Source organism: Lepidochelys kempii, chromosome 3, assembly GCF_965140285.1.
Source record: "Lepidochelys kempii isolate rLepKem1 chromosome 3, rLepKem1.hap1, whole genome shotgun sequence".
Taxonomy (NCBI): Eukaryota; Metazoa; Chordata; order Testudines; family Cheloniidae; genus Lepidochelys; species Lepidochelys kempii.
In genome coordinates, this window is record NC_136382.1 from 146,236,457 (window position 1) to 146,251,579 (window position 15,123).

General features: G+C 41.8%; 1 protein-coding gene and 1 long non-coding RNA gene across 4 annotated transcripts in view; one reads left to right on the forward strand and one right to left on the reverse strand.

The window, feature by feature from the left end:
* LOC140909328 (visual pigment-like receptor peropsin) overlaps positions 1 to 7,987 on the forward strand; it is a 43,854-nt gene extending 35,867 nt beyond the window's left edge. The window contains exons 4-6 of the mRNA XM_073338371.1: positions 3,611 to 3,715; positions 5,570 to 5,793; positions 7,544 to 7,987. Coding sequence (XP_073194472.1) covers positions 3,611 to 3,715; positions 5,570 to 5,793; positions 7,544 to 7,987 — 773 coding nt within the window. The remainder of the gene's footprint in view (positions 1 to 3,610; positions 3,716 to 5,569; positions 5,794 to 7,543) is intronic.
* Positions 1 to 15,123, reverse strand: part of LOC140909329 (uncharacterized) — a 119,102-nt gene that overhangs the window by 40,445 nt on the left and 63,534 nt on the right. Inside the window, exon 3 of one of the 3 annotated variants that reach the window (XR_012158180.2) lies at positions 5,672 to 5,816. The exons of the other annotated variants lie outside the window; for them this stretch is intronic. This is a non-coding gene — a long non-coding RNA (uncharacterized LOC140909329). The remainder of the gene's footprint in view (positions 1 to 5,671; positions 5,817 to 15,123) is intronic. 3 annotated transcript variants of the gene reach the window in all.

The following is a 15,123-nucleotide window of genomic DNA, read 5'->3' on the forward strand; positions in this document are numbered from 1 at the left end:
TCCCTGCAACCTCTCCAACACCATCCTGTCTTGCATCTCAAACTGCTTCTCTGCCATTGTCTCTAGGATGCCCTACCATCATCTCAAACTCAATGGACCGGATTCTGATCAACCCATGTACTTTTTACACACTGTGAGGTCAGAATCAGGCCCACTCTTTTCAACACTGAACTTCTTTCTTCTTAAACCTTCCTCCAGACTCCTTGCCTAGCTCCATTGACATTGCCACTCTCCTTCCTGTCTCCTAGGCCTGTAATCTGCATGCCATTTTTGGCTTTCCTCTCTACTTCTCCCTTCTCCAGTTCTCTCCTGTCATTTCTTCCTCTTCAATATCTCAAAAATCACTCTTTCCTCATGACCCTTGCCCCTAAAACCTTTCCCCAAGTGCTGATTTCTTGTTTACTGTATACTTCTCTAACCTCCATGCCCTCCAATCTATCCAAAATACCACTACTAAAGTTATCTCCCTCTCCCACTGCTCTACACCACTTTGAATATCTCCAATGGCTTCCTGTCTCTTACTCTGTTAAATTCATACTCTTTGTTGTCACCTGCCTACAAACCCCTACATAATCATGCCACCATCTACATTTCTGCTCTTATTCCCACCTACCCCAATCTGCTCCTCACCCTTTTCCCAGTCGTCCCACTTAAAAGATCATGGATGTCCTCCTCCCATTATTTATTTTGTATTTCCTATCCTGTTAGAAATCTCCCACCAAAAGTCCTTGCTCAGCTACTTCAAATCCCTCTTTAAAACCACTCCATCCAGAAATTCTCCCTATCTTCTTCTAATCAATAGTTTCCCATGCTAGTTCACAACTCCAGTGTTATCCAGTATTGTCTTTTGTCTTTGTTTTGTGTGATTTACGCTGTAAGATTTGGAGCAGGGATCCTGTCTCAATCTCTGTATATAAAGAACAGTATACATTTACTGTGTTATATAAATTATATTTCTAATTGCGTAGGCAATAACAACCCTGACAAGGCAATATATATTCTGCAGGAAGTTCCACCTTTGCACCAGAACCAATGCACCTTGTCACTGATATATCTATTAAGGCCCATTTTTAACTCAGTCTGGTGCTGGGGCAGTCAGAATCAGGCTGTGCTGTGTACCGTATTTTGTATTTATTGTACCATATCTAGCCATATTTTAAATGCACGTCTCTCTCACCTAAGTTTCTACCGGAGAGCAAGGTCACAGCCACCTCAGCCTAGGTGCCTAGGCATCATAGCTAAGCCCCAGAAAGATCCTCAAACTAGGTGTTCCCCCACCTATCTTGCCTGTGGAGCCCAATTTGGTAGGCATGCTCTGAACATACCTAGACCCACACAAAACAGCCAGAGGATGTGATAGTGCCCCCTTTGTAACTTTTAGCCCAGTGGTGTTAGGGCCCTCACCCAGGATGTGGAGAGCTGGGTTCAATTCCCTCCTCTGTCTAATGTGGGGAAGGGACTTGAACTTTGGTGTCCCACCCACCTCAGGAGAGTGCCCTAGCCATTGGGCTATGGGGTATTCTGGGGTCTCTCTCAATCTCGCCTGTTGAGGCTGCTCCACTGTGTATAAACAATTAAATAGGCATTGGAAGAGAGGGACTGGAACCTGGGTCGCTCACATCCCTGGTGAGTGCCCTAACCTCTGAGAGTAATTCTGTGTCTCGTGCCCAGGAGAGATTGAGAAAAACCTGCCCCAGAATACCCCATGCCCAAAACCTGCCCCAGAATACCCCATGCCCAAGTAATTGATTTCTGTGGAAATTATGAGTCTAAATATCTTTGTGGATCTAGCCCAAGGTGCCTGAGTTCCTTTGTGAATCTAGCCTTAAGTAACCGCAGGAAGTCTAGTGTCTTGGACAGCTCTCTGTGCTCTGAAGAAATCTTCTTCTTTCAGAGTTTTACCTCTTCAGCAACTCACCACCGCTCCCATGGGAACCAAATTAATTGCATCGACACAGGGAGCAGGGCTGCACACATTTTAGCCAAGCTTCCAAAACTTCTGCTGGTTAGAAGAGGGTACTTAAAAAGCCTGCTTTGAATACTTACACAATTGAAGATTAAACATATGTATAAGCCAGATTCTCATTTACTCGAAGGCCCCTTATGCCACTCCAGCAGCGTAACGGGGTGTAAATGCAATTTATTTCCACTTTAGGGTCGCTTTACACTGCTGCATAGTGGGCCTCCGTATAAATCAGAATTTGGCCCACGTGGCTTTTCCCATCCCTTTATTGCTGCTGCTGACTGCAACATTATCAAGGGCCATTGATGCAGCCAAACCATAGCAGAAACTGCACGTTCGTTATCACTGAAGTCAGGCCAGATACTCAGGGAGCACTATGGAAACTGCGCTCAACTATCCCTGACAGGGGAGGGCATGGGCGAGTAAGGGAGGACACAGTGGAGCACTTGGGGGACTCAGGCTGAAAACATTTCCTGTATTTAATAAGTAGGATCATTCAGAACCCCTCCCATCCAATGACAGCATCAACAGCTTGGGAATCAAGGACAAAGAAGAGAAGAGAGTGGAATCCGTTAATTAAAACCATTAGAAATGTGAGTAACTAAAAGCCTTTTGCCTTTGACACGCCTGAGGCTCATATTCTGTAGGAAAAGTGGTAAGTACAGGGAAAGCAATAACTTTATTAACATACATATCTCAGATATCTGTGCCAGAGAGTTAAATGTAAGGGTCATTCCAGAAGGCTCTTGCAGTATTTGAGTGGGCTGGACTCTGGGCTAAATCCCATCACAAGTCACAACCAGACAACCTCAGCAAAATATACGTAGACAGTTGTCTACACCTATTGTCTGGAAAGCAGAAATTTCTTTCAAATGTAATAGGTTAAAATAATTTTCCTGTGTGTTGTCTGGCACTGAGAGGTTTGCATGTGCAGACCGCAGCACCTGGGCCTAATGATATTTGTGTAAGTGATGGAACATGGAATCTGAACGAAAAGTGAGGAGAGTACTCTGCTAATCTAGTCAGGTAAAGGATGCATTTTTCTGAGGACTTTATATCCCTTTAAAGAAGGCTGGAACTGGCACAACCACTGTATGGTTAAGAGTAAGTTATTCTGGTTTCTCTGATCATGGATGAGTTGAAAGTGTTATGCTGGCTGAATACGGTAGTTTGAGTTTCTGGTTTGTTTTCCTCTGGCTACCAGTGTGGGGGCAGATTTAAAGTTATTTGAATGCTATACTAGTGAATGTCCATTCTTTCCATTGTTTTTCTTTTTTCGTGTTAAATTAAACTTATAATTTCCTGTCTTTTTAAAGGTTTACAAAACTGCAAAAGTTCATATATGTTTCTTGTAGCTTTAACACTGAATTTCCGAATTGTCTCCTATCTAATTTATCTGTCACTTTTTAATCTAATCTCATCTAACTCCAATGTCCTTGCAAAATCTTGAACACTCAAGTCACTGATCTATACTTTCAAACTTACCTTTAGTTTAAAAACATTTTTTTAGTCTGGGAATTATCTCAAGTACCAAGATTCCCCTAATTAGCCCTCCCTGGTCTTTACAGTAGTCCAATGTGAATAGATTTAAATCGGGAAAGGGTCAGTGTGTTAAGTGCCATTTTCTCACCGTGTTGTATGTTCCAGGGCATTGCATTAGCAACAGCAGCATCACTGTGGCCCTGGTTCTCATCTGGATAGCAGCTTTCTTCTGGTCAGTGGCTCCAATACTTGGATGGGGCAGTTATACAGGTAAAGGGCCTCTCATACATTCCTACAGTGACACAATTGGCACATTTGCTCTTAATAGAACAAAGATGATTTCCCTCTTATCTTGCCGTTTATTGTAGAGCAGACTGATTATCAGTAGAGCTGGGAGTATAATTCATAAAGAACAATTTATCCAGGGAATGCTTATGATTGTACTCTGGGTATACCTCAGATCTCAGTTTTGGGCCTGGTACTTTCTCTGCATCTTCTACTAATTAGTGATATTACATTACATTTCATGGGTGAGAGTACTGCTTATGTGCTACTTTGTCCAGCTGCATACATCCTTTCCAATATTTCCCTATACAATCTACTTGTGGGATGAAATTCTGGTCCCGTTGAAGTCTATAGGAGTTTTGCCACTGATTTCAATAGAGCCAGGATTTCACCTTTGGTTTGCAAGGTTCTTACTGAATGTATCCAGATAAGTGCATCAGAACTTTTTGATGTTAAATATGGATAAGACCAATGTCTTTTAGCTCAAGGTAAGTAATTAATTTTTTATCTCTGGTTCCTGTCTTCTGAAAGTTAATTCATCCCATTTAAACTTCATCAGCTATGGAGAATTAAGAGGATTTATTTTTGATTAGGTCTTGTAATTTGATGCTAATATGAGTTCCATTGCTGAATCATGCAGGTTTCACCTGTTTAACTTTTCCAGGGATTGTAAATACTTGACTGTGTAAACAGCTAAAACTTTGGTTCATGCTTTTGCTTATTTGTGATGTATTTTATTGCAATGATTGTCTGAGCAGTCAACAGACTTAATTTTTTTAAAACTGTTTACAGTCTATGGAAAACCTTGCTGCTCATTTCATTTTGGGGAGTCCTTGAAACCTTCATTCCAACCTTTGTTCAAGTGTGAAATATATAGGCAGGCTCTATTGCTATGAGTCATACTCAATATTTTGTTTCGGGGCCAGATTTACAAAGGCGTTCAGGTGCTTAAAGATGCAGATAAGTGCCTAGTGGGATATACAAAAGCACCCAAGCAGGTTAGATGCCTAATTCCCATTGACCTTCTGTTAAGTGCGTAACTTGCGTAGGCACTTCTGAAATCCCACTAGGTGCCTACCTGCATCTTAAGGCACCTAAATCCCTTTGTGAATCTGGCCCATTATCTAAGCATCTGTAGCCCCTTTATAACTGTACGCTCTAGTTTGCAATTTATGTCTGATCTCAGTTTTTTTCAGGTGTGGTCCCATTAATACAGCCATTTGCTGTATTAATATTTTTGCACCTCCGGTATCATTAAAGTGGAAGTCCTTTCCATATAGAATGTTTGTGGCTTTCTCCATTCTATTTTGAAAGATTCAATATTTTTTTATTCCTATTTCTTATTTTGTAATTTGTTAGTTAACGTGACTTTTTTAATTGATTGGTGTATTATCTTTGTTACAATAACTTCTTATTATGCTGTTTGGTACCAAGATCTTAGAAAAAGTTACTGTGTAGAAAGTAATAGCAAATGGAAGAACATAACTTGCAATGGTATCAAACCTACAGAATTAATAACCATTTTTCTGAGAATGGGAATTAAAATATTACCCTTTACTGTCCCCCCTTAGCAATGGTTTCTTCATGCTGGCTAGGCAGTGGAAATCTAAATCAGAGGCAAGTAGCCTGTAATACATTTTGTTGCAATCTATGAGGTCTTGGAAAATTGTGTCTATAGAACATTATGTCATAATTCATTAAATCACCATGATCACTTGGTCCTTTTGCTTTCTAAAAGAAGAAAACTATGTTTTAAATTTATAAATCAAATGCTTTAAGATTATTAAAGACAAATATATTAAAAAGGAAAAAAGCTAACCACACTGTTTTGTTTTCTAGATCGCATGTATGGCACCTGTGAGATAGACTGGGCAAAAGCCAATTTCTCTACAATCTACAAGTCCTACATTGTGTCTATATTTATCTGCTGTTTCTTTCTACCTGTGATTGTCATGGTCTTCTCATACGTGTCTATCATCAACACTGTCAAGTCAAGCCATGCACTAACTGGAATGGGCGATCCAACAGATAGGCAGAGGCGAATGGAGCGAAATGTCACTCGGGTATGTCTAGGTGCTTCGTATACCTGTAGTATACAAGAAAACAGAGCGGGCACTTTGCATTCTTCTACAGCATTAGAGTTCAATGACGAAATTGAAGACTTATTATCAAATTGGATCACAAATGAACATTAAACCTGAACATGAAAAAAAATCATGCAGTCAGTCAAAAATATGGCAAATATATAACTGAAGTACTCTATTTATGAATCACCAAAGATTGTGTCCTCTTCTTCTTCTGAAGTGATAGTACTGTGCAGAGAGAAACTTATGGTGGAATTCTTAAAAATGCTAATCACTGGCTTAATGCTGCTTCCTGTTCCATCAAAGTTAATAGGAGATTTAGTAAAAGCTGAGTGCTTTTAAAAATCCCACTATTCATTATTAAACCTGAGTATAATAAAAACCTGTTTTTATTATACTTTATACTTTGTTTTTATTATTCTTTTTTTTCCCTTTTGAGTCTTATCCTACATTTCCTTCACTTCTCCCCACCCTCCCATCCCCCACTCTCTGTCCTTCTACCATGTATCTTTCTTCTGCATGATCCTCTTTCCAGTCTCCCTTCCTGTTTCTTTTTCCTGCCCTTAGTTGACCGTTCTTATTTCATATTCCCTGCATCTTCATCCTAATTCTTTCAAAATACAAGTGGCAAAAAAAAAAAAAAATCAAACGTAAGTTATCGTTAGGCACCTAAATCTATATTTCAGGACCCACGTAAGCAGCCTGCTTTTCAGATGTGCTGAATACCCGCTACTCCATTGCACTCATTGGGAACGCTCTCTGCCAAACACTTCTAAAAACCCGGGCATTTATTTAGTGCCTCAGGTGTCAAACTTTTTAGGTGTTATGTTTGAAAATACTGGGCTAGAGCTGCGGTGGGCAACCTGCAGCCGCCACTGGCCGCTGCTTCCCGCCGCTCCCATTGGCTGGGAACAGCGAACTGCGGCCACTGGGGGCTGCAGGCGGCCGTGCAAATGAAAACAAACCGTCTGGCAGCCCGCCAGCGGATTACCCTGACAGGTCGCAGGTTGCCCACTGCTGGCCTAGAGCCTGATTTTCAGATGAGACGATCACCCATCACTCCTGCTGATGTCGCAGCTGGGATTGTGAGAGTCTCAGCACTTCTGAAAACCAGGGGTGGACAAAGGACCTGAGCTATTTTTATCTCAGTAAATACTTAGAGTGGAGCCAATTCTATATATTTGAATTGCTTCTGAGAAATACCCATCTGAGCTGTCCAAACAAAGCCAGACAGCATATATGAATAAGTACCAATGAACAAGAGCAAAAGTTGCAAAATCTAGCCCATAGTGTGTCCTAGTGCAAGGGTGCTGGAACTAGCAGAACAGAGGGTCCTAGGAACTAGCAGGTACACTCTTGACCTGAAGTGGTTTCCATCATATACAATAGCATATGGCAATGAAGACATACGCTCAATTCCTTATCTAAAACAGACAATCATCACATTTTCCACATCAGAAATGTGCTAGATTCTGTACAAACATATAGTAACAGACAGTCCCTGCCGCAACTTGCTCACCATCTAAGACAAGTGTGAGAGGGAAAATACAGGCACAGAGAGATGAAATGACTTGCCCAAGGTCACAGAGCAGGTCAGTGGTACAGCTGGGAATACAAGCCAGGTGTTTCTTAGCCATCAAACCACACTGCATCTCTCTGCTGCTTTAGTGTAATCCAATGTACAGTATTGTCTTAAGAAAATAAAAGATGTTTTCATTCTCTCGCCTAGGTTTCTATTGTCATTTGCACAGCCTTTATTATAGCATGGTCTCCATATGCTGTCATCTCAATGTGGTCTGCCTGTGGCTACTCTGTGCCCAATCTAACCAGCATCCTTGCCAGTCTGTTTGCCAAGTCTGCCAGCTTCTACAACCCCATTATCTACTTTGGAATGAGCTCCAAATTCCGAAGGGACATTTTCATCTTGCTGCATTGTGCTAAGGAGACTAAGGACCCCGTGAAGCTCAAACGCTTCAAAAACCTCAAGCAGAAGCAGGAGCCTTCTCCTTCTCAGAGAGAAGAGAAATATGCAGCGGAGGTCCAGCCTGCACCCAGTCCTGATTCTGGGGTAGGGAGTCCAACCAACACCCCACCTCCCAAAAACAGGGAAGTGTATTTTGGTACCTTTGATTCTGCATCTACCAACCCCAATATTGAATGTGATAGACTGTAAGGCTGAAATTACCATGTGCATCCAGTGTATGTACAAGTAGAACAGATTCAGCTCACCACTTCTGAGCAGCTCCCTAATTCCCATTCCATCTGTCTCTTACTATAGAACTAACTCCTGTACGACTTAAAGCAAATCAGGATGTGCTAAGCAGATATAATTCTTATTATATATGGGTTATAAAATGCAGTTCAGCAAATGCAGTGGGCATCAAATCTAGTGCCGGGGGAATTTTTCTGGATCTACAATACTGCATTTGAAAGACTTTATTTAGAAAATTTATCGGTTAGCCAAAATCACTAATATTTTCATATCCAAATTATATTAATTAGGTGATTTCATTTCCCAGATCACATTTTGCCACCCTTTTCCACCCTTTAACAGTCCCGGGTTTATCCGATTCCTCTGGCTCCACAATGCTGCCGTTAGATAAAGGCCAAAAGGGAAGTCAGTGTCTGCTAAGATCACTATAGTGCTGTTCCAAGATTGGCCACTAGAGGATGCACAAAAGCCACATGCTCTCTGTGGGAGACTAACACTGTCACCTCCATGATGCTCTCCGGCTACTCAAACTAGAGGGATGAGTGGGTGTGGCTGGTGTAGAAATAAGAGTCCTGAAGTCTAGCTAGAACTGAGTGCAGTAGCAGCCATGTCACTGGGCTAGTTGGCAAGCTCTTTGTGGTATTGGCGTCTTTTAGTACTTCGCTGAACTATGAATGGCAGTGTCACACCTGTCTTTGTTTATTTGCTGAATTATATTAATCTTTCCTGATTTTTTGGGTGAGAAGGGCATGATCGTAACATTCATACTCAGGGAAGTTGGCCTTAATTTTCTTCATACATCTCCAAACTGATCTTTTCACTTGGCTATTAAATCTGAGTAAGAGATGTTGCACGGGCAATGAAACTAGCAAGAAGCTGTTCTCACAAGAGTACCAATAAAGTATGGGTTGAAAATTATTTAAAAAACAAAAACAAAACCCAACCTTTATTGACTCTTCTCAGGGTCATCCGTATATCTGCCCAGGGATACAAAACTGCCAACTACTAGCTAGAAATAAGAAAAGGAGTACTTGTGGCACCTTAGAGACTAACCAATTTATTTGAGCATAAACTTTCGTGAGCTACAGCTCACTTCATTGGATGCACAGAAATAGCTACTCTACAAAACAGTAGGACAAGGCAGTGATTTAAATAGAAAAGCTGTGGGGTTTATTTTTCTTGTTATTGGCAGAATCTGCCTGTTCTGTCAGGTTTGTTTTGGAAAATGAAAACAAAGAGAGGCATGTTCATTTTTCTCCTCCTTAGGGGCTATTCTTGTTCACAGGCTTCCACCAAAAAAATGTATCAGCATGTTTACAGTAGACATGTTCCCTCTCAAACATTGTACCTGCCTGCATTTATTGGCATTTGTTTGTTCCATCGTTAAACAGAATAAATAATTAATGGTTTGCAAACCACATTGCTCATTATGAATCTCTGGAATCTGAGTGTCCAAGTACATAAACATTGTATTTGTTTTGCAGAAGTATGCTTATCCATATGTGGTTCTTGGAAAAGTTATAAAAAAAAATCCACCTTAATTTCCTCCATTAGTATATTTGGTTTGAGATTTTCATCTGATTTGAACTTAAAAACAAATAAACTTTATAAGCAATGGCAAGTGAACTATGATTTCTTTCATGGCCATAGAGCTGAACTGAAAGCGTATTCATTTTTGTGGAAAATTTTTGAGAATTTGGTTTTTTTTCTATTTCATTATCATAAATAATTAAAAGCAAATAGGTCAGCCGCTTGTGTCTGGGTGAAGCTGCATTCCACAATTACAGGAGTGAATCAAACCCACAACAGATTTCGGGCAAAATCCTACCTGGACTGAAGCAGGGGTGACAGTGGGGTGAGTAGCAGGGTGCAAACCCTTGCGTCTAGCACAAGAACCATGCTGCTGGCTCAGTGTGGGCAGGTGCTATGCACTATTGAGTACACTTTGCTTCTCCTTTGATGTGAGGCACCATGCGGCCCCAACTGACACATCCTGCTGTCTCAAGTGTACACGTTAGCTATTCAGCTGATGGGCTGATCATGTCTCATCACCAGCAAACCAGCTAACCTGGCTCCCCCTAGTGCTTTGTTGTTTGTAAGGGAAACACACTGGGGATGAATAGGTTCCCTATTCCTTTGTCCCAATACACTCACTACAGGCGTTGGCCCTTAGTATACACAGAATTGTTATGGCAATTCACCACAGAAGTGACTCTCCAAATGATAGTCTTGCATAATTAAGACCCAGTTCCATGGACATCTTCCAACTCCGCAAGACTGCAAGCTAGAATTCAGTCTGAATTGTAATGTATGCTACTTTTGACCACTTTAATAGATACAAAATTACATATGTACAAACAAATAGGGGAATTAGATGATGGAGGGGATGGAGAGTGGTGAAAAGGAGGACACCAGAAGAGAAGTGGAGAAAAGGAAGAAGTGAGAGAGGAAAGCAAGAGGGAGAAGGAGCAGAAGCGGGATGCAGGCATATCTGCTGATGGAGGAGAAGGTGTATTCTATTCTCCCAAAAGTTTGAGCAAGCAGCAACGGTACTTCATCTTGCAAGGACCGTGTGGAGTAGTAAGCTATGGTCCTTCATCAATACACAGTGATGCCACAGAACCCTGGCTCCCATTAAAAGGGCACCCACAAGGCGGTCTATCTGGCTGGGCAGGTTAGGCAGAGGGATACCACTGCAGACACCAAACATGTGGTACAGGATCAGCAGCAGCAAGGGCAGCAAAAACAGTGGCATGTTTGTCACCAAGTGTTGCTCAAATAAATAGACACGATATCCAGACGTCTTGACTAGAAGCAGTTTTGTGATTGCAAGCAGATACCAGTATGTAACACAATCGTGGGGGGGGGAGGTGGGGGAAGTCCAAAATGTGTAACATCACTTCAATGCACGTAAAGTGATTTGCTTCATGACTTAAAGTATGAAATAATTGCCATCATGGAGGGTTTTTAAAATGTATCTCCAACTGCCAGAGATAGGGAGGACTCTGAGTTACTACAATAAATTCTTTCCCAGGTGTCTGGTAGGTGGATCTTACTCACATGCTCAGGGTCTAACAGACTGCCATATTTGCAGTCAGGAAGGAATTTTTCCCCAGGTCAAATTGGCAGAGACCCTGGAGGTTTTTCACCTTCTTTTGCAGCGAGGGACACAAGTCACCTGCTAGTTTGAACTAGAGTAAAAGGGTGGATTCTCTGTAATTTGACATCTTTAAATCATGATTTGAGGACTTTGGTTACTTAGGTAGAGGGTAGGGGTCTCTTACAGGAGTGGGTGGGTGAGGTTCTGTGTCCTGCGATGTGCAGGAGGTCAGTGTAGATGAGCACAGTGGTCCCTTCTGGCCTTAAGAGTCTTTGAGATTCCTGATTTTTGTTCTATTTTTCTTCCCTTTCCTTTAAAAAATGATAATCTTAAAACAGTGGACTGCGAGGAGAGCTCAGTTCAGGCATGGCTTTGCCACATGCTTCCTACGAGATGTCGGGTCAGTCACTTCAGTCAGAATTTTCAGCAGTACTCACTGATTCTATGTTCCTCATTTTCTGGAAACATGACTGGATTTATTTTCACAACTACCATGTGAGCGAGGGAAATATTATCCCCTTTTTTACATATGGGGAACTGAGGCACAAAGGGCCAGATTTTCAAAGCTATTTAGGTGCCTAAAGGTGCAGCTGTGCACATAGGCTCAGATCCTCAAAGATATTTAGGCATCCATCTGCATCTCTAGGTGCCTAAATATCTTCCAAAGTCTGGCCCAAAGAGAATAAGACCAAAATTTGCAAAAGTGTCCACTGTTTTGGGGCGCCCAGCCTAAGAATGTGAGGGTCTGATTTTCAGAAGTGCTGAACACTCACAGTTCCAGCTGAAGCCCATGGGAGTTTGGTTAAAATCAGTGGGCTCGCAGCACCTGAAAATTCAGGCCTTTGGTCTCTCAAGTTAGGCACCTAAAATTAGTGTACACTTCTGGCCATGTTGGGCTATTATCTCTGATCTTAATTCTTCATTTGTGAAAAGGGGATGCTATGTCCGTACCTCGCAAGGGACTTGTGCAGTTAAATTCATTAGTGTATGCGATAGGGCCGCAGAGAGGTTTTTTTGGAACCTAGAGAAAAATTTGAAACTGAGGCCCCCTACACTTCCAAAAAAATTACCAATGGGGGAGGCCTGGTGGGAGTTGGGGATGGAGAATAAGCCTGCCATTCATTCACCCCACAGCCGTGGCTCTTGGGCTGGGCTCCCCACTCCAGGTATTGTGACCTGGTGCATTGTGTTACAGCACCACTCAGGTTTGCACCAGGTCACAATGCCACTCACTCAAATTTGCCTGGCCATTCCTCCTTCATGCCTGATGGGCAGGTGGGCCAAACCTGAGTGGTGCTGAGACCCCAAGTTGCAATGCCCCTCTGAGGGGGCCCTTGGTCAAACTGCTCCTCCTCCCCCTTCTAGGAAGCTCTGGTCTGTAAGGTGCCGATACTATAGTGAGAGAGCGACAAAAAAATTCCATGAGGAAATTAATAATTCTGTACTGAGCACTGAGTTTGGATAGGGCAAGGTGAAGAAGGCAGGGCCCATACATTGAAGATAAAGAGAACTATTGAACAGCTGCCTGATTCCCAGAGCACTGTCCATCCTGTGCACTGATTCAGGAAGGGGTCCTGTCGAAAAAAATACTTTCCATCCTGTATGTGAATATTGTATCATAATGCATGGGCACAAGGGGGCAGAATTAAAGTTGAAGGGGAGCTGTAAGATACTGGCTCTGACCATGCCACAACTTTTGAAAATACCCAATTATTTCTCCCTTGGCTTGCAGAGCTCCTGGCTAGAATATAGCGTCTGAACTTCAAATTCCTACTCTAGCATTCTGTGCCCCAAGCTCCATGTGTTCAGCTTGTTTTACTGCAACGTCCTGCTGAATTTCAGATCATACCTGATATAGTTTTTACCTCAATTTTTTTTTACCAAAAAGTAACATGGCTGATGGCTTGATATGAGGAAGATTACAACAGGCAACCAGACTGCCAACATGTTGGAGTACCTGGTTGAAGTACTGTCTTTCAAGAGTTTAAACTTTATTTAAACAACAGTAAAACTCCTTGCCCTAAACCAGTGATGGAAATAGGTGGCCAGATGTTTGAGCCCATTTATTGAAATGAAAAATCTTTCAAATTCCTATAATGCAAACTGTGAACTAACCGTCTGGGTGTATTTAAAAAAAAAAAAAAGCATAGTACTCCCTTAAGGCTTTTGATACACTAGTTGCTATAAATAATGCGGATTTAGCATACACAGCAGCATCAACAACTACAAAGAACATTTCTCCCCAAGGTGCTCGTGCAAAATCCACATGGCTTCTCCGCCAAAGTCCATCCCGAACCACAGTCGTACCCGTGGTGTCGGCAGTGCTGGCACATGCTCACACCCCAAACGACTCCTTGCTGTCATTTCAATGAATGAACTTCATGCCGGGTGTAACTCGAATGACTTCGTTGGAGTCACCCCCCAGGACTGAGTCTCACCCAGTCTGGCCACCACACAGAACTTTTTGCTAATACCTCCATTGGAACAATTCCTAAGTGTCTCTCATGCAGAATGTGCTGTTGTCATTTAGTTGGCGCAATCACACGAGTAACCATTCAACAGGGATGCCTGATGTGTAGTCTTTCATTATTGTGGGTCAGAAATGGTTTTATGTCATTACAAAGCTTCTGTGTAAAATCAGGCTTTCTGTTTTGGATAATATAGGATCTTTCACAGCATTAAAACAAACTGTAATACACTTTACTTTCCATCATGAAAGGTGACTATGATTACTTGAGCTTAGAAAACCATTGTTATGAGGAAACGATTTATATATTGCCTTCCTCCTTTTGTTGTTATTTATAGGTTTCACCTTTGTCCTTAATTTTGAATGTTAGAGTCTCCCTCCTGATGGATAAAAGTGTCTCCACAGTGTAATACAAAGCTACAACTAATCCAGATCTCATATCATAAGAGAGTTATTCGCATTCATGGATGTCCTAATAATGGTCCTAATCCTGTTCTCATTTAAGCCACTAGGAGCTCTGCTACTGACTGCTAAGAGAGCAGCATTGGGCACAATGTCTCCTAAAACTGTAGCAGTAAAAGTTATATATGCAACTTATGTATGGCAGATCTGGAAAGGTGAGATTTTAAAAGCAGATGTACCTAGCCTGTTGAAAGTATGCCATGACATGCTGCACCATGGGCAACTATAGTCGTTCAGCTGATTGATCTACAGACCGGACTGACACAATCATTCAAATCTCAAAAGCAGAAAGTCCTGTTACTCTCTATCTAATAATTGCAAGTTCAGCAGAAAAAGCCACCAGGACTCCCATAGGTGGAAGTTCCCATTTTACACCAGCAATTTCACCTTCCTCATTCCTATGGGAATTGACTTATATAAAGATTGTTAGAATGACTAATGCTAGGGTGCAAATTTCTTAGAGATGAAGAGATGTAATCTTTGCTGGACTTTTACAAGGAAGTTTGGTTAATCTGAATCAGCCTGTAAATCCTTATAGCGGCTTAGCTAAAACAAAACAAAAAAAGAGTTGACCGTCAAGCAAGTAGTGCACACATTTTGAACCACTGGTTCTCATTCAAGACTTTCCTTGAGATCTGGATAAACCCAGCATGAATGAAATATTCACAGCAGGCTCAGGAAACCAGACTGGTCTATGCGCTTGTACTCATCCCCTTAAAAACCACAATTATTTCAGGCTTTGCTAACCAGGCATGGGACAATTTGACTTGCTCAGCAACAAGCTCAAAAACAAATAATCCAATTAATGAAAGAAGCAGAGTGTAAAAGTATTTGGGAATGTTTGGGAATAGCACAGATAAGCAGCCAGCACCTCCCTCGTGGAAAGTTTCCCTGGAACAATGGCTCAATGAGGCCCCTTGTTAATTGAGGATTGTGGTTGGTCTGTGAACTCCACAGTAGTCAGAGCTGTGACATTTCACTGGCACTCAGAAAACAAGGGAGAAAACAAAGAACCGCACACCATGCGAACAAGTTGGGCTTCAATTAAACAAACTCAAAAGACAAATG